This window comes from Solea solea, chromosome 3, assembly GCF_958295425.1.
Source record: "Solea solea chromosome 3, fSolSol10.1, whole genome shotgun sequence".
In the NCBI taxonomy this organism is placed as follows: Eukaryota; Metazoa; Chordata; class Actinopteri; order Pleuronectiformes; family Soleidae; genus Solea; species Solea solea.
The window spans coordinates 13,213,047-13,239,180 of record NC_081136.1 but is presented as its reverse complement, the minus strand read 5'-3'; the positions used below and the strand labels follow the sequence as shown (position 1 = coordinate 13,239,180).

The window sequence follows — 26,134 nt, the reverse complement described above, 5'->3', positions numbered from 1 at the left end:
TATGTGATTTGGTAGATAATGAATGACAAAGAAAATCTTCATTTTAAGATTACATAAATGACGGGATTAAGAACAGTTATTTCTGAAAGAAATGATCAGTTTGTTAAATTACACTTTCATAATTCACCTCCTCTCACTTATAGGATAGTGGACATGTATATCTTTATGTCTAACATATACATATTTATATATATGAAGCGGTTTTAATTTAGAAAAGAAGAGAATAAGTGACCTCACAGAGCTGTTCGCGGTCCGACGACTCCAGTTTTTAAATCTACCTGGGCACACATGCACAGTTTAGTCTGCTGGAGAGAAAGTGAAGGATAATCATGTAGATTAAATTCCTTTCCTTTCCCCACAATCTGTGGTAGTGGGAACTATAAGTGTTTAGTTTGGGATGTGAGGAAAGAATGAAAAATGCAGTGACCGAAAATAGAAATGTTGCGGGCCTGTGAAAAGTAAACATAGACGCACGGATACAAGAAAATACAGTTGTACATATCTTACACAGTTTTGGGCACAGAGTGATCCACTGCTTGTTGTTGTCTAGAAGAGGTTTTTAATTCACATAATGTGACTCAAAACACTTGCCAATCGCTGTCAACATTGTTCTAACGAGCAGTGAAGTCAACTTTGATGCTTTATGTTTCCATAAACGAGGGCATGCCTTTGTCTTTTTTAGGCTGCGGTGACCACTCGGGAGTAAAAACCACAGCAGAACAGAGGGAGACTGTGGTTGGGCGAGGAAAGCGGCTGCTGCCCTGATCGGCTCTGTGCTTCCCCTTCGGTCTGGACACTTGAGTGAGTGAGTGAGTGAGTGAGTATCCAGGCCAACGGCTGCAAAACACCCACCAAAAATAAAATAAGACTGTGAAGCAATCAGATGAACTGCGTGGGGGAAAAACAAAAAATCAAATTTGAAGTTTTTTCAACTCATTTATTGTGATTTATTTATTTTGTTTGTACAAAGATTTTCACAAAAATATTAAGAAACTGTCGCACAGACCACTGACGCCAAGCATAGAATATCACATGACCAGAACAGTGCCACAGAGTGGAAGGAGAGCGGAAAAGAAAGGCAGAGAGAAAATAGTAAATACTGTCTGAACTCTACAGATGTTTTTTCTTTTTCTTTTTAAGAGCAATTGTCCACCTCTTTCTGAATCCTCTTGTGACCATGTGCAAGTACTGGCGACACAAAATGTCTCCCTCTTTGCTGAAGGAGCCGCGGCTCCTGTGAGGAAGTGTTCCTCACTCGCATGCACAATCTCACGCGCAGACTCCTGTAGATTGCCATGCTGCCCCATAATTAAGGTACTTTGCACTAGATTGTACGGTCACAGCAAAACATGAACTGGTAACAAATACGACTTTACATCCTGGATTTTTTTTTATTTTGTGTACAGTATAATCACTCTTTTTGGGCCATCAAACCTGGAACCAGAAAAATATAAAAATAAACATGTTTAGAAAATAACCTGCTCCTCACTGTACATTTTCTCTGTTGGATGAACGTTGATAGTTCGTCCTATAATTCAATTCAGCAATAAAAGAGAAGTGGTCTAAAAGGTAAAAGTCACAGGTGAACCCTGAACAGGAGAGATATAAACATCAAGGGGAGAGGACACTGTGGTGAAGCACATCCATCTTCATGTAAAGGCGCCGTCGTCTTCTTCTTCAACACATTCACTTGAGTCCCGTTTTATTTTACAACTTAAATAAATATGCTAAAAACCACAAGAACAGAACAGCTGAGAGAAAACAGAAATGTCCTGCTTCACTCCCTAAATCCGAGTGTGTCGTGTGGTTTCCAAGGCATTTGGATTTGCAGTCCTACAACATGCCTGGTGTGCCGCCATCAAAGTCCGACTCTGTAAAGAATCAACTCGGCCAAGTTTCCTGCCTGTCCCAACAAGCAAGAAACCTTTTAATGTCCCAGCAGAGCCCGTTTTAAACGTCTTACACTGTGTAAAGGTGAAATCAGCCTTTGAAAGTGCGCGTTCTCTGCACATCATGTCTAAAAAAGTTCATGATGATGTTTTGTCTTTGGCCACCACCGTAGTGAGTTGTTGACTCCCCCGCGGCTACGGCTCTGTCTTCTCCTCCACAGCCACTGCCGTCATGTCCTGGTTGTTGTCTTGTGTTGTGGTTCCTTTCTCTTCTGCCGCCTCCTCCTCTTCATCGTCTGGATGAACTTCATCCATGGCCGTTTCTGAGAGGTTTTTCTTGCAGCCTCTGCCGACACTATCCTGCTGAGGCTTCAGCGTGCCACACAGCTCCATCTCGTGGATCTCCACATCAAAGGGGGCGGCGGGAGGCACAGAGGGTGGAGACTTGCAGCCCGTACAGCCCTGACAACACAGAGGAACATTGTTTCCTGTTAGCATTTCAGTACTGAAAGCCTTTAAATCAATCAGTTGAACCAGTATCTAGTCAATGTGAGCTTACACATTAGTGACAAAACTTCACTTTTTGAAGAGTATGCTTCACGTCTGCTTCAAATTAACAATTTGTTTGATGTGCTCGATGATGTGAATACAGAGGACGCGTTGAAATTCAATTATTAGCAATTTTCTGCTAGTTATTAACGTCACAGTTGGGCTGCACGATAAATTCATCAGCCAATATGCAAAACATGCAAAACATCAGCCATAGTTTAAATGAAAATGATGCATTTGTTTTTCTGCATGAGCTATAGCGCCAGCTTTTTGAATCACAAGCTTATTGCAAAAACAACCTATGACATCCTTCCTGTATGTAAAGGCCACTGTAGTTCTCTGGTGCACTTGCTATAGGTAAGCAGAAGTACTCGGTTTAACAATTTGCCATTTAGCATTTGTTTCTTTATCATTAGTCCTATCATTATAGCAGCACTGTTATCTCCAGGTATCGTGCAAAGTGCCTTTTATTTGATGGATTTCTTTGGTTTGACACATTTCTGTGGCTCCGAGTTGAGCTGCAGGTGAACTCACAGAGAGGTTGATGGCTCGCGGCAGGCGTCCTGTGCGCACCCAGGGGTGAACTTGGCTCAGCTCTCTCTTCTGCTCTTCTGAGAAGCGCGGCTGGTGTTTCTGCATGTTCCTCAAAGCTTCGCGATCTTCTCGCAGCACCGTCTCCATGTCCCTGGTTACACAAGAATAAAGGGTGGTTTGTCAATCTGCTGTCTCTCCAGAACATCAGATATTCCGTGCAAACACGCGTCATAGCCTGCTGGCCGTGCTTTAAGGCTGAAAAATGCAGTTTTATTATAAATGCTAATGCAAGAAAAATTAACTCCTAAAGCACTGCTTCCTGCTAAATGCAATCTGAAAGAGCTAAAAAGTTACATTTTATTTACTTTTAAAACCTCAACAGTGGTACAGCACAGGTTAAATGTAAGAGGATGAAATAATAATCAAGATTAATCATACCTGACGGGCAGCTGATAGGTCATCATGACCTTGTCGTCAGTGTTGGCCATCAGTAGCCAGATGGGGTCCTGGAGGACACACTTGATGAACTGTTCCTCGCCTCCGTCTCCCCCAGCGCTGCTGCTGCCCCCTGCTGGATGTTTGCGAGAGTGGTCATTCTCTGATGAGTCGATGCTGCCAAAGTACTTGCTCGTGTGGCTGTCTTGACTTCTGCCTGCATGGACGAGGAGGCATAAGGCAGGATAAGTCTATGCTCGCCAAGCTGTGAATTTGGCAAACTCAATCCTGCATTTCCAAATTAACAGTCTAAAAAAAAAACATGTTATTAAAATTGCCTTTGTAAAATGTTCCCTTTTAACTATAACTCACTGATGCCGCTGGTGCCAGAGGAGCTGCATCCGTTGGACCCAGAGCCTGAACCTGAGGACCTAGTTCCAGAGAAACCTGAACCAGAAGCAGCTGAGCCGGTTCCTGAGCGGGAGTCCTCCTGCAGCAGCAGGTCCAGCAGGTCGCTGGAGGTGGACATCGCATCGTTGTTGGACTCATTAGCTTCACCCTAATGGGAAAATCAACAGGTGCAGAGAGAGAGACTCTTAATTTTCTTTATCTTCCCAAGAATTTGAAATTAGAAAGAATTTTGTAATTGAGACTTTGAAAACACCCTTTAATAACTTACATTCTCCTTGGACGTATCGTCAGAGCTTCCCTGGTTGGCTAAGCTCTGTACCCCAGCTGCCCCGCCCTGTGCAGAAGGCGTGGTTTGTTGTGATGCCACCAGTGCCGTGGCCGCCTCTAACCGGTTGCTTGGTGATTCCTCAAGCTGCAACAAGTTGAGTGGGGAGGAGCATCGGGAGTGGAAGAGAGGGGACTCTGCGCCGTCGCGGTCGGCAGGCGTCTGAGTGTAGGACTGTGGTGTGCTGCTACGAGACGGGACGCAGGTGCCTGGAATCGGCAGTGGGTTGGGGATGACGGTGGGGACAGCGGCTGGTGCGATGTTGGGGTAAGGTGTGAAGTTAGGATTGTAGAAGTGTCCAGGGGTGGCACCTGGCTGAGCGATGGGTGCTCCCATCTGGGGGAACATGTAGTTTGGCAGAACGAGGGCCATCATGGGAGGAACTATTTGGGTAGCGGGGAAGCGCGAAGGGTCTGGGATGGGCAATGGCTGTGCGAGCGGTGGGTAAACGGGGTAGATTGGAAGCATCCCGGGGGCGAATGGGGCAGAGGGAATGCTGGCCTGGGAGCCTACAGACGGCCAGGAGGAGGAGTTTGTTGGGGGTCCATGGGGCATGTTGAAGGGCATGGGGGCTGGGTTGATCCTGGGGTCTTGGTGGTTCACGCTCCGACCCAGAGAGCTGTGCTGGTCAGATGACTCCTGGTGTTTGAGTCTTTTTCCTCCGCGGCCTCGTCTGTGACCGGTGCTGCCTCCTGCAGCAGGGTAATCCCGGGAACAGCGCACTCCTGGAAAGACACGAGTGGTTGCATTTTACAAATCGAAGAATTCATGACCGTCTAATTTTTCTTTTATGGAAAAAATATGAAACAGACTAAGAAAATGATGCCACTGCAAACCACAATCATGAATAAAATATTGGCAGAGTAGACTTTCCATGAAAATTTGGTATTTATGGAGCCCGAGTCCCTGCGTAAACATCCCTGTGTGTGTGTGTGTGTGTACTCGTTCTGGCATAAACACTGAGCTTATCTGGACCAGCAGTCCTCATCAAGACCAAAACCTTCTAAGAAACTGGTTAAGTTTAGGGATAATATTTGAATTGTGGCTGGGTTAAGGTTAGAGTGAGACATAAACTGGTTACAGTCAAGGTTAGGGATCACCTTTGTTTATGCTGCCCAAATGAATCAAAGGCAATGTTGTGTCCTGAGAGGAATAGCTGCACAAACCTGTGTGTGTGTGTGTGTTATACTGGTGGGTGTAGTGTGCCTGTACCTCGTGACAGAGGGTTGCCAGCTGGGGCGTGGCATCGCACCGTCGACGATGCCGTCTGATCGAAAACCCGCAGCTTGCTGAGGTCCTTGAAGCGGTCGAGGAACGCCTGCTCCTCCTGCTGCGTGTGGGCAGACAGCACCTCCTTTGTCAGACCTCGGCCTCCTCCTACACCTCCGCTGCCACAAACGTTTCCACTCCTTCGACTGTCCCTCTCCGGCTGTGAGTTTTGCGGGAGAGACTGTGGGGGAGGAGGGGGTGGCAGCGATGGAGGAGTGATGGCCGTGTGTGCAGCATGTCGTGCGCTGCTGTGGGGAGGAGTTGGTGTTGTTGTTGTTGTAGTAGTAGTAAGGGCTTGTGTAGGAGTTGGAGCCTCCTCCATTACTATGTCTGTGACAGAGAAGCGGCATAGGGAGTATTAGAAGACATGAAATATCCATCTCCGCCTTTTTTTTGATTGAAAAGTTTAATTTAGGAACAACAAAAGCTTTTACTTTTAATGCACTCATCACTTTTTTGGCAACATGCTTGCAGCTGATGTTAGCAAACAATATAGACAGTAGTTTTTAGACAGCGGTGTTTGTTTAAAGATGAATGCTCTTATGCCTTTGCATTTAACTTTATCCAACTTAAGTGGAAACTGCTGAGAACACTGAAACACTTCCCAGGATGAACTCTGATTTGAAAAAAATTAAGTTTCCACATTACATTCTGCAGTTCGTCATGATGTTACAGATTTGTGCGTAATAATACTAAAAGCAGAAAGTTAAGCATAGTTGGTTAGTCTGATAGCAAGATGAGTAGCTGCTGAACATTAGCATTTCTATATCAAAGGCCTTTAAATTCGAAAAACATGCAAGCACCGCATACAAACCTGATGAATAACAAACTATAGGAAACAGATGAGTGATGAAGATGCCCACCTGACTCGGGAGGCTTCTTGTCTCCCACATGCACGATAGTACTGCTGAAGCTACACTGCGACGTGACTGAGGCTACACTCTCTGCCTTTGTGGCCATGGTCAGGGGGGGCAGAGGTGGTTCACCTACGATGCTAACTGAACCACCTGCAGGAACAAACACCAACAAAAAGCCTTAGCCTTATTTAATACTGTTCACCCAGTAGAACTGGTTAAAAGTCATTATGATTAGAAAGTACCTTTGTTGTTGCCGCAAGCCTCTTGTTTGTCGTCATCAGACGTAGAGGAAGCGGTGCAGGAGGAGCCACACTTCCTTTTAACTGTGTTAGGAATGTTGCAGCTCTCCAAGTACCTGCATGCGAGCGAAATGAATTGTAAGATGAGTCGGTGATCGTGACAAACAGACAAAATATGACTAGATGATGGACAGGTTCAGGTTCAGAACACGCACCGAATAATGCTGTCGAGACAGTTGATCTGCTGGTAGGAGTAGCCAGTGGGCGGCTCCTTCTGAATAAGCGGTGCAGGGACCAAGGCTTTGGGTGGTCTGGTCAAATCTGCTATCAGACCTCTGATGGGGTCGCTGCAGATGGCTTTGACAGTTGTGCCTGGAAACGAGGACCAGGAGAATAACATTTGTGCCATTAGGTGGTTAGCTTGACTGACAAAAAATTTTGAATCTAAATTCTTACATTATAACAGAGCAAATGAGCAACATCATCTGTTCTCGTGTCTTTACCTGAGCTGGTGTTTTTTCTTGGAGTTGGTCGGTTACGAGACTCTATGAAAACCTGCTGTCCATTAGATTTGACCATGTGAACATCTTTGCAGATTTGCTGGAACGTCATCTGGGAAAACAGCATCAGACTCCGTTAACTATACAGATTTTGACAGTGGCATGAATGTTCAACTTCATTCATTTCCCGTATGATAAATAAGACATTTGACAGCAGGCAAGCTGCATTTGGCCAATGCGGTTCCTGATGTACTTGGGAAAAGGAGTGAGTGAAGAATTGCTCCATTTGTTACAATTTGCACTCACTATTAGACATGACTAATTCTTACAAACTGGACCTTAAGTGAGATGACTATTACGGTGTGTGCGCGACAACTGACTAATCTAGACAAAAACAAAACCTCTTAATGTTTGTATTATTTTGTTGCTCAGACTCACAGGTTTGTGCAGAACGACAGCAGCAGCTTCATCCATGGCGGGGCCATTGCTGTCGCTGGATGAGGCGGCTGAGGCACTCGGGTGCTGTTGGTGGGACCGACGGGAGCCCCGTGACCCACTGGACCCGAGCGAGCTGTAGCCCTGAGAGCTGCCGCTGTGCACCGGCTGCACCAGGAGCCGGTGGATCCGCTCGCTCAGCTGGACGACGTCTGGCGTGGTGACCCGACTCTCAAGATTCTGCGGCATAGTGAATACGTCTTCATTGAGAGGGCTCCTGGAGACAAGAAAAGAGGGACATGTTATTGGTTAACTAGTTAATATGTTACTGACCCAGCAGCATTCGTTTTAAAGCAATTCAAATTATAAACGTACGTTCGGACTTTGTGTCGCCCCACGATAAACGCCACCTTGCGGCTCCAGGGGTTGACAAAGGAAGACCAGCTGGTGTCGATTGTCAGATACTCCCCGCTGCGGGCACACATCCTCAGGGGAGAATGGTCAAATGGCTGGCCTGCAAACTTTAAGACTGAGGTGACAGAACAGAGTAGATATTTTATGACAGAAATGGAACAAGTAGACATGGTACACAGTTAGTGATCCATTTCACCTCAAAATTGATTGAGGTGAGAGGGAACGCAACAGCCATTGCACTTCTATGGACTTACTTTTCTCATGTATGGCCACCATTATGGGCCTGTCCTCGGGGTGGATATAGAGCAGACTGGGGGTTCCCACCAGGTCCTGAGGCAGGTATCCCAACAATGGCACAGCCCTACAAATACAATTTATTAATACAATGATATTACATCTGACATTACATGGAATTATACACATGACGTAAGAGAGAAATGTTAATGAACAGTAATGAAAATATAAAATGTATTTGTTTAAACTTTAATTCCAAATGTTTTTTTGCTTGCAGCATCCTGGGTCGATAGAACTTTTCAACAGCAGCACCAATATTTGGTGTGTCAAAGATACTGCTGTTATACCCAGTCTTCAGGAAATTAAAATGCATGTAAAATAAAAACTAGTTTTGCAAAGAATAGCCAATGCAAAAAATGCTGTTTCATAAAAACTCAAGTTATACATTAAAGTGGATTGTGTTTGTTGGGTGTTTCTGAAATGTTGTGATTTCCTGATTGTAACTAGTCTGATTTTGCTCTCTTTCTCTGTTGAAATACTGCAGCCAAGAGGCGACGCAGCAGTAAGCAATCACATCAGAAGACGGGCAACGCACCTCTCATCGACCTCCTGGAACAGGCAGCTAGGAGTGTGACTGGTGGTGAAGATCCTCTTGTCCAGAGGGATGCGAGGAGCTGGTAGGCAGAAACGACATGCACATGAAGTAGGGCACGTTTCAACAGCTCATTTTCAGTCAATTGAATATTTAAGAATTATTATAGTTGTAAGATTTATATCATGCAAGGTAAAGGTAAATCTGATTTTAAGCAAAGTCATAAAACTATGACACGAGCTGAGCTGATACTTGTGTTAGTAACACATGGGTTACTCTGACATTACATTATCAATGCTGCACAGCCACAACAAAGACACATGATACCTGTGTTTATGTTTGGTGTGAAAAAAACTAAAATAAACTGGACAGAAGTAAAAACACACCAAAAATACACACACACACAAAAAAAATATGGAACGGGTACCGCACTAGTTCTATGTTAATCCACGTTTTATTCTGATTGGGTAGTAGTAGATATGAGACATACCAACAGAAACACTCAGTATTTCAAATCTGTATTTCATCAAGGTTGCAACATGGGTTTTCAACATGAAAACAGAATTCTCACAGATTAATACAATATATTATCAAATACCTTCATATCCAGAGTGGACCCTCTCTGCAATCAGCAGGCAGCAGGGCTGTGGTTCAGCAGCATCTGAGTCTCTAAGTGTGAGCTGGTATGGTGTGAGGCGGAACGGGTAGTAGCGCATCTCGCAACCGTGCTTCCGGTCAGCACTTATCCGACAGAACATAGACTTCTCCTGAGTGCAGTCCACTGGAGAGGCTAGAAGGAAAGAGCATGAGGGGAAAAAATTAAGATGGTTCTGGGGGAGTGAAGACCAAAAGAAAAACACCATACTGGCTAAACCTCCCTATCACTAGACTTACCAGACCCGATGCAGGAGGCCCAGGACGGGAGGCGGCAAGGTGCTGTCCCACTGTAGAAGGTACTGACATCCTGTGGGGCCAAAAGCTCAGAAAACACCGACCCCTGAAGACACTCGGGTTTGCAACGCAGCACAGATGATCCCTGAGGTGATACATATACCACCTTCCCTGTCAAGAATGACACAGCCATAGAGAACGTGTCCTGGGGGAAAAAAAACAGGGAGAAAGAGGAATTGATGGATATGTGCTTCTCCCAATAAATCAGTTGGTTAAACCTTTCTTTTGGCAAAGATATTTTTTGGCAGCTTTACTGCATCCTGGGAAAGTGTGAAGAGGGGTGTTTCTGGACATGAGCCAAACTAAAGTTCCCGGAGAAAATAAGGATTTATTGTAAGCTGTTAACAATCTTAAGTGCTTTAGTGTATTCGATTATTACAAATATTTCAAACAAGCACATCAGATGGACTCTAAATCGCAATCAAACGTAACATCGAGCAAATCCAACTGTGACCTATGTTTTTCCAAATGAAGCTGACATATGAACTAACACCAGCTTTTTCTCAGCACAGTTTGAAGAAGAACAGCAGCATATCTTGCCAGGAAGTGGCCCAAATGTCAGAACATTGAGGTGTCAAACTATTAAGCTTTTATTTAAAGATGAAAACAAATGGCTTGAATTATACATGTGCGATACTGAGCTTAATTCAAGGGGCAATTAATTAAGCATGTTCAGCTACTAGTAGAAAATAGCAAGAATAAACTCACTGTGTTTTTGAGGGTGTATTCGGAGGTGATGTTATCAAGCTCCTCAAATGTGAAGGTGGACAAGTCCAGACTGCAGCCGTGACACTCCTCCACACTCCACTGGTGGTAGTACTCCCGGTTTGCTGCAAAAATAAATATATAAAAGGGTTAAGGGGGTACATTCTATAACACAAGCTCTGATTAGAAGAAAATCTACACAAAAAGCAGACCCTCACCTCTGACTTGTTTGACGCACTGAAGTGCATATTTGAGCGCATTTAGAGTGCTGGAGTGACCCTTAGTCTTGCGCTCAGCTGGGAGACGCAGCTTCAGCTCCTTGATGGACTTCATCAGCTCTTTCTGGGTCTGGACCCTCGCCGACTGGTCGCTGCTGCAACCAGAGGTGGAGGGGGGATCGTGCTCCGAGCTGGTCGACAGCAGGCTGTAGGCCAGGGAGCCGCTGGGGGGTGAGAGGCTCTGGGAGTTGGTGCTGCAAAATAGAGGAAATGACCATTTGTACATAATAGTGCAAATGAACATCAAAAATAATCTGTGAACAATTCAGCTTTCTCTTCTTTTTACCTTTTGTTGCTCTCTGTCGTTTCCATCATCATGCCAGAGTCCTTCCCATTTGAGGAGGTTTGGAAACTGCGTGTTGACTGGCGTCCACGTGACCCATTATCTCGCTCCATGCCACCCTCGCTCTCCCTCTCCCCAGAGTCATTCCCACTGGAGAGACCGTCCATATCATCCGAGTTGGACGCTCTTTGGTCTCCAGAGAGACCTCCAGATCCCGACCCACTGCTGGGAGACGAACCTCCACCTGTTGCACTCCCCTGCTCTGAAGTGGCATCACTGGTGCTGCGCTGACCACTGCTTATTTTCAGACAGTTTAACCCTTCTGATTCAGCTTCCTGGTCATTGTCTTTCTCATCAGCCACTCGCCCTCGAGTGTTGCTGCTGGGCATTGATGTAGAGTTCTCATAACTCATACTAGAGTAGGATGAGGCTGATACAGCTTGGTAAAGTGTCAGCCGAGGAGGAAAATAAGGAAAGGCCTAAATTTAAGTGGGACTATGTATCCACAGATAAATCATAGTTGTTTGTTGGTAAATTTTAAAGAACTAAGGAGAGAAATTCATGTCCTGATTCAAAAACGTGTAAAAGGAAAGAGTTCTGGGCAGTAAACCCTTCTTTGAGGGTTTTTGATATTTGAAAACTGATCCAAATAACCAAAAAGGCAACAAATACTCTTCAAGTGTTTGGAGGAACAAGTGTCACTCAGAAGTGTAGACAACTGATGAAATCTGTGGTTATGAAACAATCTTGGCTCAAGTGCTTCAACAGATGGGATGAGAGCTTGTGAGAGAGAGTGAGAAAAATGGCTTCTGATGAAAGCCAACAGTATCTTCACTCTGTATCTGGTCTCTTCGTGTCCTCTGAGATGTGTTGCTCTGGGTGCTAAAGTTCACCTAAAATGATTAAAAAAGGGGGAGAAACAGACAGAATGAGAATATTAGTTGCAAGATCAAAACATGCTTGTCATTAGCAGTGTGCCCCGAGGACTAAGGCTATGAAAAGCCAAAAATAATAACTTATTATTAGTTTATCATGTTGGCCTTCAAAGTGAGGTTCAAATTTGGCCATGAGATGTTTTCCTTGCCTTGTCATGCAGACTAGATTTATAAGAATGAAAGAGTGTGTGGTCCTAGTGTGCATCGACCGCATTCTCCCAGATTATCTACATGCGTATGCATGAATCTGATTTAGAACATGCACTAATGCCTAATTAAAAGGGACATTTCTTAGTCGTCATAGCTTAGTCCCCTTTAACCTAGAGGACAATCAAAACAAACAGAACACCAGCCGAAGGGGACAAAGCTTGACATCAGAGAGCAGCTATAAATTAGGTCTGCTTCTGAATAGTATCTCAAAGTGTATATATGGCCACCACCTACGCAAGTGAAAGTCTAGTACTTTTTATTCCTCAGGTAAGGGAGAAACCCAATAATCCTTTAAGCCTTGCAGACGCAACCAAATGGCAACACGGGCCAGCCCACATTCGTCAATCCTTTCAATTATATACACCTCGCTGCCCCCTTTTTGCTGCAGGTGTGTGGTGATGCTACTGGTGCAAAACGTGTTCAGGACAGGTTAAGTATGTGCCTGCATTGAGAGGTCAAATATACCTCAGCTTGCTGTACTGACGCAATAACCCAATATGGCAGAGTGGACGCATACAGAGCAGCTGCTACCAGCTTATTAGCTTATAATAAATGCAACTCATGACGCAGACATGACTAAACTTAGCAACTATGGATGGAGAGCGATGACCAACTTCAGGTGTGCCATGATGCTCCATTTATTGCAACAAAATACTAAACAGGATTACTTGAGTTTAGATGGATGATGCCCACTTGTGGTTGACAAAATGTGTGTGAGCTACAGCTGATTGCCAGTTGGTGGAAGGAGCAATTGCGATTTCTAAATATGCAAGCAGGGTGTTGGTGGGTGTCGTGTCAGGCTGGCATCCATGCATAGTTCCATGGGTGATGGCAAAGACATACGGCCGTGGGTGAAAGTGGGGGAGATGTATTGTACTCAGGCAAAGGAACACCTGCATGTGCCATTTTGGCCCAACCATCTACTTAGTGGTTGTTTAGAAGGTGCCCTCACCCCAGATTCAATGCATTTGCTGCATTCAACTAGTGTGGTTTAGGTCATGCTCATGGTCTCACCAACAGGCACATTTAGAGAATTACAGTTCAGTTTAAGTTTAGGAATTTATCAATTACTAAATAATTGGTCAACAATTTTGATAACGATTAATTGGTTTGAGTGTTTTTAAACAAAACAAGCTATTTAGTTATTTTTAATTACCTGTTTCATGTGTGTAATATTTAGTTCATCCATTATTTTTGTTGAAAGTTCTGCACATAACTGTATTAACTGATTCCTGAAATTAAGCATTTTTTTGGGGTTAGTTGTTATCATTAAACAGTAAAAAAAATTATTGAAAACTAAATAAATGGGCAAAAAGAAAAATCTGTATCAACTATATGTCATCAGCAGCTAGTCTGATTTCTAAAAATGGGCATCAACCTTAACCAGTAGACTTGGGCAATGCTCTATTGTAAGGATGAGAATATTAAAAAAATGTTTCCAACATAGATATGCAGCTTTTAAGTTTACAGTTCCCCTAACATATATGTCTTTGTCTGGAGCTGGTTTGAACCAATGACTGTGAGGTAACAGAGCAAAACACTGAGCCACTATGCTGCCCACTCACTTGAATTATTTACAGAAATTGCAGGCAGTAAGACCAGTCTATGATTATGTAAGACGGTGTCTGTCGTAGTGTGCGAAACCTGATCTCACATGTTTTGCTGACTAAATAACAGTGAATGCTGGAAAACATTTGAAACGTTTAGGCGTGACACACAACAGCAACATCCATGACCCAGGACTCGGTTGATATCAAGCTAATACTGAACAGCAAAACTGCATAAAACCCTTAAAAATGTAATCCTGCAGTGATTTGAGTGGATGTATTTAACCCTTGGTATGTGTGTACAATATTACAAGATTGGCTGTAAAGTACATACTGAATCATGCAAAATATAGGCTCATCCCTAATACACAGATGTGCTGTACGTCGACATGCAGATTATTCATTGTTCCACTGGTGTGTCTTCTGAAATGTTACAATTATGCAATTAATATAAAGGATAACTGATGTATGATCTGCCATTGCAAACAGACCTATTCCCTGTCCTAATCTTTTCTTAAAACTGACCCGTTTTCATTGGCCTGCTTTGGCCTTGCTTTTATTGTCATTTATATCCACATTTTTATCCATATTATTTTTGATATAATTTTATTTATTTTAGCTTTAGATGCATCTTATCACCCTGTGAGCTTCTATGCCTTTTATTTATTTATTTATTTATTTATTGTCTTTTATTTATTCTTCTGGTCCACTGTATTGGATTGGATGATGCATCTTATCTTTCCTCAATACTGATTTGATTACAACATCAGTATCATGACATACTGTCCCTAAACATGTGTTTTACAAGGCAAGAGTGAACTTGATTGCCCATATTATGATCCTGGTGCCAGCAGGGTCACAGTGGCTGAACAACCGTGGGTGTTATCTACTTTACCTGAGAAAGTAAACAAAGACATCATTGTAGTAGTTAACAAGAGACAAGGGACACCAGTAAATTGAGTGACAGTCATACCACATTATTGTCAGTGAAACAGACTCTTCACTTGACTTTGGCTGAGCTCCATTCAAACAGTTGGCCAGAAATCTGCTCACTATGGTGCTCACAAGACACAAGTGTTAATCTGATTCTTTCTCTGTTTCAGAACCCACTGACTGTAAATACAGTGTACAAATCAACTTGATATCAACTCCAGCTGAACATATGAACCACACCAAGTAACTGACAAAAACTAGGACCATTGGGAGACAAAAAAAAGAAAATAAGCATCAAAATAGTTGTCGATTCATTTACTAATCGATTAATTGTTCCAGCTCTATTGGATACCAATCCATCCTCGGTTGTATTTACACCTGTAATTACAATTGGTCAGGTGCTATCCGATTGCAATCTGATCATAGGTGTAAATCATCAGTTAAATAAGTTAATTTAAATAAAAATACTTCCCGCTGTGACTTTTTGTCTTTTTTCATCATGTAAACTCAATATTTGGGGGCAGTGGAGTGGTCAGACAAGTCATTTGAAGACATCACCTTGGGTTCTGAAAAAGTTTAATTTCAAAATAAATTTAAGTGTTTTACATGAACATGCGATGCACTGCAAAGGACAGGTGTGGCCTTAAGAGCTTAACACAATGTGACTTTAGTTATTTTTTTAATAATTATTTATTTATTTTTTAAATTAAAAAAAGAATCTCAAATGTGATGCAAATCCTTCCACAAATGCTAATATGATATTATATATTTATATGGTTTCACGAGTTGCCTAGCCCTTTTCTTTATGGAACACTAACAATGTGCTCCTCTGGCATCTGAGACATCTGTACATTCTGTACATTCTGTACATTACCACAGGGAAGGCGAAACTATCAGCACACACAGAAACATGAGACACTTGCCTGCTGCACTGACTGCGGACTTCAGGAAGGTGTGGCGCGGCTCCGTGTGTAAACATGTGTCAATAATTCCTCCGTACACCATAAAGCCCCGTCACAACGTTGGTGTGTTTGTTAATTATCCAAACGTATTCAATTAAAAATAAGTAGAGTCGCTTCTTCCGTTCGTATCCGAGACATAAACGCACCCTGCTCCTCGTACCACTGTGCGGTGAGTGTATGTGAAGCAGCGATTACACAGCAGATCTATTCCACTCTGCTTCGCTGTGTACATTCTGCACGTGTCCGCGGCAGTGTTTTCCGCAAGTCTCGCCTGTCGCTGATTGGTCACCTCGCAGGACCAATGAGAAAGCGCGCTGTGTGAAGGCTGAGGGGAGGGGGGAGAGTCCGGCCCACAGACTCAACACTGACTACTCGAAGTGCTGTATGAGACACTGGTCTCAACTCCTCCCTGAATGTTTGCCTATTTGAATATGGAAGCGAAGGGCGGATACAAGCGCAGGTCACGTTCTGCGAGTGTGGACGGCTGAACGCTGAACATAATGTACAGTTGAGAGACTTAAAAAAAAAAAACACGCGCTCCTCACGACCTGAGCAAAAGAAACAAAGCATTAAACCCGAGTATTTAGAGCAGTAGATTTGACTTCTGAGAATTCTCATGGACACTCTCATGGATGTGCTTTCAGTCATATTCCAACCTGTTGGCAAACTTGAACTTTGTTTCTTCCAAATATCTGACAATGTTTAGTTTTTTTACACTGACCAGTTTCCTGTATTCAGTTATCAGTGAATACTTTTTCTTTCAAAAGATATATAAAAGTGCACTCTAATGCAAACAGAAAATGCTGAATTTTGTGCACATGTTGCTTCTATCAAAATGTTATATTGTATCAGTTGGAAGACAACAAAATCAGAATTAGCCACAGAAAAAATGCTATAAGTTGAGCCCTACGGGCAACTTTGGATATAACCACTGCTTCATAAAGGCTAAATAAAATCAGACTATTTCAAAGTCAAACAAACCTTAATTGGAGTATAGCCTCCCCAAAAAAGAAGATAAACAAAGCACAGCGCTTAATATTTGTTATGACTTTCAGTCCAGGCACATAATGTATAAACAGCTGATTGCGACTCCTATCTCCTATCCCCTCCGCTCTGTCTCAGGACAACAGTATCATCCAGTTATTTTATGCCTTTATGCCCCCTAAAACCACTGGGTTATGGGTCATTGAATGCAACTTATTTTGTAAAGTGTGTGTTTTGTGGCCTTGTTCAGGCACAGAAACAAAAACACAATGTACAACATAGCTCTGTCTTGGTTCAAAGTTCAATTTGCCATATATGCTGCTCCACAGGTCTCTAAACTAGGTTAATCAAAATGCAGAGTGAAGAAAACACTGGTTGTAGCACCGTCACACAGCCAAGTGAGACCAACTGTGCAATACCCTCATTGGAGAATATTGAATATACAATGATGAAGTGATTAAGCAACAGTGAAGCAAAAGGTTTTCTGAGGTAAAAACTGAGATTATTCCTACCATCTGGGTCTCGTGATTTTATTCAAACTTTTTTTCCTATTGGTCTTAAGCCACTTTACAACTTTACGGCCAGATGTTTCTGTGTCACTGTATCAAACTGTTAAACTTGGTAAGTAGCTTATCTGGTCACCCACTGAGCAAATGTCAGAATGTTCATGTTTTAAATTATGACTTTAAATTGCGAATCTGGTCTTATCTTGTGAACATAGTTAATGTAGGAGCCAGAGTTAAGTTAGTGTAATATATCCCTGAAGACCCAAAAACTGTTTTTGTTTATCTTGAGTGCACAACTAATGGGCCTTGTGCGCAAATTTACAAGATACTATTCTTGAAATTCATGTGTCTCTTCAGAGCCTGATAGCTACAATGAAATCGAGACAACTCCGCTTATCAAGTTTTATTTTTGCCTCTGAATGTCACCACTGGTGATTTCGCTCTGCTTAAGAGTCCAAACTAGACACTGCTGGTGAATAACTAACGCTGTATCATGTGTTGAGTCAGTCACCACATTCATGTGATAATAAGTTAAATATGGATCACATCACCTCTGCCACTGCCAGTCATCTGCCACCTCTACTGTCACACATGCAAAGTGGTGTCAGAACAGTCAGTTCTCATTTGCTTATTAATACACTTTAAGTGTCACTTTAATTTTCACTCACTGTGGGGCAAGCAGTCCGTTTTCATGCAGTCAAGTCGACAATTGATTGATCTTCCAATTTATTTTCTTTTAAGAATTATGAACAGAACAGAACGGTTAGAGAGCAGCTGTAGAAATCACCATCATACAGTGATCCATTTATCAACTGCATACCAAAAAGATACCACTTTTGGTGTTAGACTCACTTAGATCTTTCAGTCTGCCATGTTGCAGACTGAACAGCCCAGAAAAGACAAACCACAGAAATATTGGCCATAGAGATGACCTTTTGTGTTCTAATGTTTCCCATGTGTTCTCTATTCTTGATTGGGGAGTGTGAGGCAATACTTTAACAGCAGATGCACTAAATCCTGCACAGTGAACCTTTTGACTTTCATACCTGCCTTGTGTTCAAATTGGTTTCAGTTGCAGTAAATTATGATATGACACCTGTGTAGATAATGCTTTTTACATGTTTAGGTGGCATGCTTTCACCGAACATGAAATGCCACTGCACCTACACCAGCCAACCCATGACAAAACAATGGATCACAAGGAAAACATCAAATATGAAGAAAGAAGAAGACTGTAATGATGCTTGATCCTGTTTTCAGGAGACCCATTTAGTCCATTTTAGTGCTTTCTTAAGTTGCAAGATACAAAATTGTGAAAGATCAATATTTAAACAAATAATTCAAAATAAATGGTAAACATGAATGACAAAAAGTAACCAGAGGACACTTACCTTTAATGCATTGAAAATATGCATGTCATGTTATATACATATAGCTATAGCTATCTATTTGCCAATAACCTGATACTGATTGAGTTCTTTTTTTTACTTGATGAGTCACAGTCACTCCAGTTTTTTAAGCAGAGGAGCGGACATTTTACTGGCTTTTCACTTCATCGTGCAACGTCCACATGCATGTCAAACCTGACCAGGCGTAGTAGTTCAAGAAAACAGATCTTAAATTAATTAAAGCTGAATGTGGTCACCTTTAGAGTCTTTTATGCGTTCAAGCGGTTGGCTGAATACTTAATAAATGTGTTGTTATCATAATGGCGTCCGTTTATGTGAACCTAATGGTTAGAAAATAACGCAGGTTTAACATGTAAGCATTATAAATACATTCACCGCACATGCAAGGTCTAGATTATGTGCCATAGCGTAAGTAAAAGAGAGTGTAAACAAATGTTTTTGTTTTGTACACAGTTAGCCCGCAGTGACGGCTAACATGCTAGCCACAAAGCAACCGCCTAAGACATGACTACGGCACAAAGTATGGCCAGCTTACCTAAAAAGACGCTTCAACACGATAACAGCTTCGAAATTCCACAGCAAAATACTGGAAAACCTCACAGAAACAGCATAAATCCCGGTGGCATCAACTGTCACTGTTTCGATCACTGCTCTGTAGACATTTTGTGAGCGTGTGTGTGTACGTGTTTTTCCCCTCCCTCCAACACTAGTTTACACGCAGTGACACACGTGCCAGTGCATGGTCTAGCAAGTGATACTGAATCGGCCGCCTTGATTGGACAAGGCGAGGGACTGTCCCCGCCTGTTCCCGCCCTGGTACGTTTTGATTGGCTGGAGTGGGCGGGGTCAGTCGCACGGGGCCTGGTGATCACGTTGCAGAGTGTGCGGTCCTGAGTTCATTTCTAAACACACTGGGACATGAGAGGGCGTATCCCGCGCGCACACTGCTGGACTCTACATGAGCTCACCGTAACACATGTACTAGCATCGCAGTAGCATTCATTGTGGTTACAAAGCTATTATATTATATTATATTATATTATATTATATTATATTATATTATATTATATTATCCTGAGTCCGCATCAAAGCTACTGTTTTCCATTCTTCGTTAATATTATATATATTTTTCATAAGATATACAATATACAAAGTGTTTTTACACTAGACACTAGAGATGGACCTTGTGCTTGTTGATGAAGTTAGCAGAACACGTCTGTCTTCCTACTCAATAGTGGAAACAGACTTTACCCGATCATGTGCTGAAATACTGGGTTGCCATGGCAACCATTATTTGTCTACAATGACGATAATTAATTATGCACAGTAATAATCCACGACAGGAAAATAAATATTTTCAAATTTAAATATGGAACAACAAACACATAAGCAAACTTCATCCACTGTTAATAGATGCAGTCAAAGCTAGAGACAAAAACTAGTCATTGCATCAGGAGTTGAAGTAGGGATTGTTTGTGCTTTTTAATTATGCATTTTTACTTTTTATTTCTCAATTTTCAACAACACCAGTAGCTCAGTTTTCAGTCTTCCCCATTTTGTCGACTGAACCTAGTTGCCAGAGCACAGAGCCACACAGGGCTGATTGTGCTGCGCTTTTTATCTCGTACTTATGGCAGCAGCAAGGCATCGCATGCTCTTTTCAACGTGCTTCTAGCACAGTGACGTCATTTGTTCTGCTACCAATCTGTAGCAGCACGCGGCCGGCGGGGTGGTTGTTGGCTTGCTGTAAACAGAGCAGATGTAGGACACATGCAAGTGGCTGCTGGTGCGTTTTTTCCCCCAGTGGGCGTTTTACTGTAATCGAATTGTACACAAACAATAAATTGAGCAACACATATTTACACTGCACCACAGCAGTTAATCAAAAGGCATCTAATCAGCTGAATTAACATTAATATCTGTGTTAGGTCACCAAGCAGTAAAGTGACAGGAGAGATGAGTTCTCTCTCAAGTGTTTAAACAAGTGTCTTAACAAATTTATCAATCACTTTATTAGGACTATTAGGAATTTAAGTTAAAATTGCCCCCTATTATGTTGAATATCCAGAAAACTGGATATTTACTATTTCCCATGCCTGTTCTCTATAAGCAATAGCAAACTTGAAGGTTTAACTTATACTCATGTGCAATCATCAAAACTAGCAGCTATTATTCAATTCAATTTATTAAATGTATTCATTGGTTTTCTACTTAGTATTTACTCTGGATTAAGTGGATGGATGGATGAGTAAGTTGCGGAACCTTAAAGAAAGAGCACTCTCAAATGTTTTTGACATTTCTTTTAATGATACACTGACAATAGAGGCACTTTGAATTTGAGATGGCTGGGTATGAATACTCAGACCAGCCTGTGTGGTACCAACAACCATCCCGCTTCCTTTCTTCCTCTGTCTCATGCTCCATTTGAACTTTCACAGGTTATCTTGTCCATGGCTTCATGAGTGAATGCTGAGTTTCTGAGGCAGAAAACCAGAGTGATGACTTAAAATCTGCATGGAGTGACACAGATTTAGAGTTAGTATAATTTTAACCTCGCCTATTAGGAGACAGGAAGTGTTTACCATTTTGGAAGTGACCTTTGCAGTCACGGGACCTCAGCTGTGGAACAGCTTGCCACTTTTTTTAGTCAATACATTGGGACATGCAATGGTGCAGTGACTTGCGTTGTTACCTCACAGCAAGAAGGTTAGCTGTTCGGATCCAGATTTGACTGAGGGCCTTTCTGTGTGGGTTCTCTCCGGGTGCTCTGATTCCCACGGTCCAAAAACATGCACATTGGGGACTAGGTTAATTGGACACTTGAAATTGACCATAGGTGTGCTTGGATGGTTCAGTGGTAAATGTTTTGGCTTTTGAAACATTAGCTGGGATTTCTCCTGTTTATTTGTATTTCATTACAGGCATGTTTCCTTGGAACAACATTGCAATTCATTGAGTGTCTCCTGATTATTCCTCTTCCACCAGAAGTTAGACACAAAACTCGTCTGGCAAAACGTGTGGCGAGGAAGAACCAGGAAGTCCAGGAAGGGTCAAGGGGTCTTCTCGTAGAAGAGCAGGTAGGCCGTTCTCTCCCGCCATTGACAGATCGAGGCTCCCGTCGCCTCCCAGACCTGCATGTCACTGAATATCAGCCAATCGTCTGTCAAGACACCTGAAGTATCTCTTCGTACGACATCACAAACATAATGGCCTGCGAGGAGACGTGCAAAATTGCATATTAATGGTGCCTCTGAAGTGGCAATGGACTCCTCAACCTTGAGACCTGATTTAATATGCGAGTCTGCCTTACCAGAGTCAGGTGTTTTGCCCAGATGGCTGATGATGCTGATCAGACAGTAATGGGTCTTTTGGATGTTGGAGCCACATTTGCCAGGATTCACCTCCAGGTCCTGCAGGACATGCACGGGTTTATCCAACTTAATCCCTGTGCATAACTGAGTGAAGGTAAACCTCTTCAACTGGACGATCAACACACTGTTGGCAGATGTGGGGAAGAAGGTTAGACCACAAACTGACAGAAGACAACACCTGACTTTGGGACATACTGTGTATCACTTACTTTGGTAGGTTCAAGAACGAAGAAGACAGTGTTGACTTCTCAGCACCGCACTCGCATTTATACTCCAGTTCACTCTCCTGCAACAGGAAACAGGGTTTTTGTTTTATTTTAATTTTTTATTAAATTAATAGTCAACCACTTTTTTTTTTTTTACTTTCAGTGTATTATTTGTTGAATAAATGTCTGATATACTTTAAGGTACTCCTCTAGACAATCACTCAGTGACCCTCCAGGGACCAGGTCTAGGGCAAGGTTGATGTAGTCCTCATTTTTAAATGACTGGACTCCACATCTTTGAAATCAAGAAACAATTCAAAAGTCACTTAGTCCATGACAATACATCATGAATGAGAGGTTTTATACCACACAATATCATGGAAAGATGTCAGTTGATGTACATATAGACCTTTGAATGGTCAAAATGAATATCAAGCTGACTGAGACACACACCCTGTGCAGGTCCTGGTGCTCAACATCTGGAAGGTGATGTGAGCATTTACAGGGCAGGTGTAACTCAGGCCCATAAAGCATGCGGACTTCTGAAGTTTGACTGATTGAGACTTCATCATGTCTAGCACACAGGTGAGGAACTCGTGTGCATCCTGCAAAATGTTTTTAGTAAAGAGTGTGAGGGAGGTGGAAGTAACAATCATAGGATATGTACAGTTTAGTGTATTACTATGTGGTGTGTTTTCCACTAAAACTGTACTCACCTTCTGAAAGCTGTCTTCAAACTCTGGGTTAAACGCAGCAACAATCATTTTAAAGGCAGCCAGGATGTATGTCTTTGTTTTGTTGTTATTCGAGAAGCGGCAACATTTAACCTTCATAAACCACCTGAAAGCGACAAATGAGAAGAGAGGCAGGTGTTTCTTTCAATTTGTATTCACCCGAATCATTCGTGCACAAACCAATTTATGTTCTGTTCAGAATTGTACCTCATGACTTCAGAGGTGGGACAATAGCTCCAAACCTTCCTCTGCTTGCTGACCTCCTGAACAAACGGTGTCAGAGACAGGAGGGCTTGCAGAGTGGCATTCATATAGCAGGTTTGCTCCAAGTTTGGCAGCCTTGAACACAAAAAAAAAGCAGAAAATTATTCTGGGGATTGTTTGAATAGCCATTTGAATTTTGTTTTAGTTTTTCACAAAGATGCAGAAACAAAATAAAATATCAACGTTCAGCATTTGTTTGAATATTTTCCCTCGTCCTCCTTACCCAAGACAGAATGGCTCCTCATCGTTGCTATTTTTTATGTCAAAGTATGGTTTTTCATAATGTTCATAGGAGGTTGGTCTGTCAAAGTGTGACTCAGCGTGTTCATCCAGATCATGATCGGTTGAGTTGTACTGCCAGGTTGAAAAGTCATGAGCATCAAGAGGCAAGCGAAGGTCCACCACCTCAGCACTGGGAATACAAGAAAGAGGAGGATAGCATGTAAGGGCTCTCTCTGTGTCTCAGATCTACACCAAAATTAGTATCATTGAGTATTATGTGTTTGCAACCTCACTGATAATTGTAAAATGTGATCATGTTAGTTAATATTAAGCCCGAGCACTAAGGCAATGTGAAGTCCCTCATTTTTTTGCTTCATTTACCAAAGGGAGAGCCTTTTTTGGGAGTTTGAATATGTGATAAAAACTCACACTACTAACAATGAATTTGTATGCATTCTACTGCTGGTAGCCATGGACTTTACAAAATAGACCAACAGCACCCCCTAAAGTCAACCCCTGGAACCCTTAGTCCTACAGGTACCGAATTCTATTGGCATGTGTATCAGATATTGTTGAGCAATGCTGTAACTCCCACAGGAAGTTTGCCGTTTTGATTTTTGTGGCCATTTTTGGTGATTTCATGTCCCCAAAATTGTCTCAAAAGCAGATGGAATTCCCAACCTCACTCGCCACAATGACCCAAATGAATGTGGACAAGGAGGAAATGTAATGAAATGTAAGACTAATTTAGTTGGTAACATATTGACCAGTTGAAATAAGGTTGTCCTAGCTGGATAACCACGTCCCTTCTCTGCAATTAGTTAACGATAGTGCACAGCTGCCACCAATGTTGAGGGCCTGCTCAACACTGCTTGCATGTTTAATTACTTGTACTGTAACTCTCTCTCTATCTTGTCATTTACAGAAAACACATAACTGTCAAGCCTCATCATCTACTGATCATCATCAGAGTCGGCCCAAGGCATAAGTGAACTAAACAGCTGCTTGGCTCCCTGATTAGTAGATAGTGTGTGAAGAAAAAACAAACACAACATGACAAATGTTAAATATCTAAAAAGTGTTGAGCTTAAGTTATTTGGTTTTATTTCGCAGTTGGCAATTGCTCATTTAGTACACATTTGCTCTAAGATTTGAAAGCCATTAAAAGCCATTAAACTGGTTTACATGTTTAATTCAAGTTCTATATCACCACATTAAAGTGCTTCACCTTGAAAATGAAAGTGCAAATTAATACGAGGGCCACTTTTGTGATTTTACTGCCCTTTAAGGTAAAAACAAGAAAAAAGATTGACACTGGTTTGGTGTAGATAAAACAAGTATAATTCATGCAATTTATACTGGTACATTTGTATCAATAGAGGGTTCCCAAATCAAATTCAGCTTAGGGCCCGGTAAAGGCTTGGGCCAGCCCTGATCATCATGTTCTTGCTGTCGTGATAAAATGCCGTAGAGTGAACTGCAAGTTGTCTTGCAGATGTACAATGATGCTCAACCTCCTCTGAACCACTCTCAGACACAGATTTAGTGTTTCAGTCACTTTGCCGCAGCTTACCAGTGAGGCTGCAGCTTCTCTCTGTCTTCTTCCATGCTGATATATAATTCTTCATCACTTCCAGTCGAGGACAGTCTATCAAAGCTCTGTTTGGCCACAAGATTCCTAAAATACCTGGTCAGTTTGTGCTGCCATGTGACACAACCATTAACCCTGTGATTAAATTGAAGTTTGACCGCATCACCTCTGGAGAATACAAAAAGGCAGAGGATTTAAGTCTGGAGATTGATTTTTATAATATCTAATTATTAGGCACAGGCATTTGAGTTTGCCAATACTTACCCAATAAGGTTCAGCGCATTTCTTTTGAGCCTTTCCCTTCTTATACTTAGTTTTTCATTCACTGAGGTACGATGGTTGATGCTTGGCTCGGCCTGTAGACTCCAGCTATGACCAGCTAGGTCGGACTGCCATTTTGAAGAGCCATTAGCGTCAGAAGCAAATTCATGGTTGAAGATGACACTGGTTTGACTTGTATCAGACTCTGGCAACCTGTCATCTGGAGTGTCGTCAGGGTTCTCACTGATGAGTGAGTAAATGCCAGAGCACTTAATTGTGTCAAAGTCAGCTTCACTAATGACTGAATAAGGCTCATCCTCGCGGCATAAAGAAAGGTTTGCTCTTATTACATCCTCAGCCTCTGGAGTGTGATATCTGGGTTTCCTTGCGTCATACTCCAACTCTTCACCTCCACTGTCAGGGTTCTTATTGAAGTGTGGGTTGAGACCAGTGTAGTAACTTGTGTCAGCTTCAGTCTTCAAAAAAGCCTCCTGCTCCGTGGTGGAACATGAAAAACGATTTGCCTCTGACATGGCTTCCACCGTTGGAGCGTCATATCTGGGTCTCTGTTGGGTACCAGCACATAAATCGAGGTAAACACAGCTGAGACAAACATCAATTAGGGCAACAATTAATTCAGTCTTGAATATTAACTATATATAGCTATGATATTCATACCTTGTAATGAATGAATGATTCTGACCATTTTCTCTGTTAAGAATATATAAAATTATGATATTATAGACCTGATTCACAGAAGAATATTAACGGAAATAAGCAAATCTAAAATCCAGTGAAGAAAGTCAAATAATGGTTCCGTTAAAATAAAATCAGATGTGTAGGCCTACCTTTCGATGTTTGTAAGGGGACATCATCCTTGCACAGGTTTAATGTGCACCTCCTCTTCTTTGGTTGGTAAGTTGTAGTGTTTAACAGCAGTTGGCTGAGGTCATGCTGCAAATACTACATTCTAATCTGTATTTAACCATCCAAATCCTTTTCCCAGGTTCTTGACCTGTTTTCTTCTTCCTTTCCAAAACCCCCCCCAAAAAACAGTGGCACATTAGAAAATAAATCTTCCTTCATTAAATTAATTACT

General features: G+C 42.2%; 2 protein-coding genes across 6 annotated transcripts; both read right to left on the bottom strand.

Moving 5' to 3' along the window:
• Positions 1-1,154: 1,154 nt before the first annotated feature.
• Positions 1,155-19,097, bottom strand: per1b (period circadian clock 1b). Its single transcript, XM_058624847.1, has 20 exons — positions 18,922-19,097; positions 10,904-11,793; positions 10,558-10,811; positions 10,343-10,464; positions 9,578-9,779; positions 9,282-9,473; positions 8,687-8,765; positions 8,112-8,218; positions 7,819-7,972; positions 7,447-7,720; positions 7,012-7,120; positions 6,724-6,880; positions 6,512-6,624; positions 6,276-6,419; positions 5,356-5,742; positions 4,087-4,868; positions 3,780-3,966; positions 3,411-3,624; positions 2,973-3,123; positions 1,155-2,351 (listed from the first exon to the last, which is right to left on the bottom strand). The coding sequence occupies exons 2-20, from the start codon at positions 11,311-11,313 to the stop codon at positions 2,085-2,087; spliced, it is 4,305 nt and encodes a 1,434-aa protein (XP_058480830.1). The 5' UTR covers positions 11,314-11,793; positions 18,922-19,097; the 3' UTR covers positions 1,155-2,084.
• Positions 19,098-20,677: 1,580 nt separating this feature from the next.
• On the bottom strand, positions 20,678-26,101 carry LOC131457166 (ubiquitin carboxyl-terminal hydrolase 26-like). 5 transcript variants are annotated; one of them, XR_009239990.1, is made up of 12 exons: positions 25,884-26,101; positions 25,714-25,746; positions 25,039-25,601; positions 24,757-24,942; positions 23,185-23,373; positions 22,905-23,036; positions 22,417-22,803; positions 22,159-22,258; positions 21,967-22,043; positions 21,697-21,881; positions 20,969-21,597; positions 20,678-20,863 (listed from the first exon to the last, which is right to left on the bottom strand). XR_009239990.1 is itself a non-coding variant. In XM_058626008.1 (12 exons), the coding sequence occupies exons 1-12, from the start codon at positions 25,908-25,910 to the stop codon at positions 21,437-21,439; spliced, it is 1,929 nt and encodes a 642-aa protein (XP_058481991.1). In that variant the 5' UTR covers positions 25,911-26,101; the 3' UTR covers positions 20,678-21,436. The 5 variants fall into 5 exon arrangements, 4 of the variants coding, with proteins under 4 accessions (XP_058481991.1, XP_058481989.1, XP_058481992.1 ...); XM_058626008.1 differs by having other exon boundaries at positions 20,678-21,597; positions 22,417-22,568; positions 22,680-22,803; XM_058626006.1 differs by having other exon boundaries at positions 20,678-21,597.
• Between the last annotated feature and the right edge of the window lie 33 nt (positions 26,102-26,134).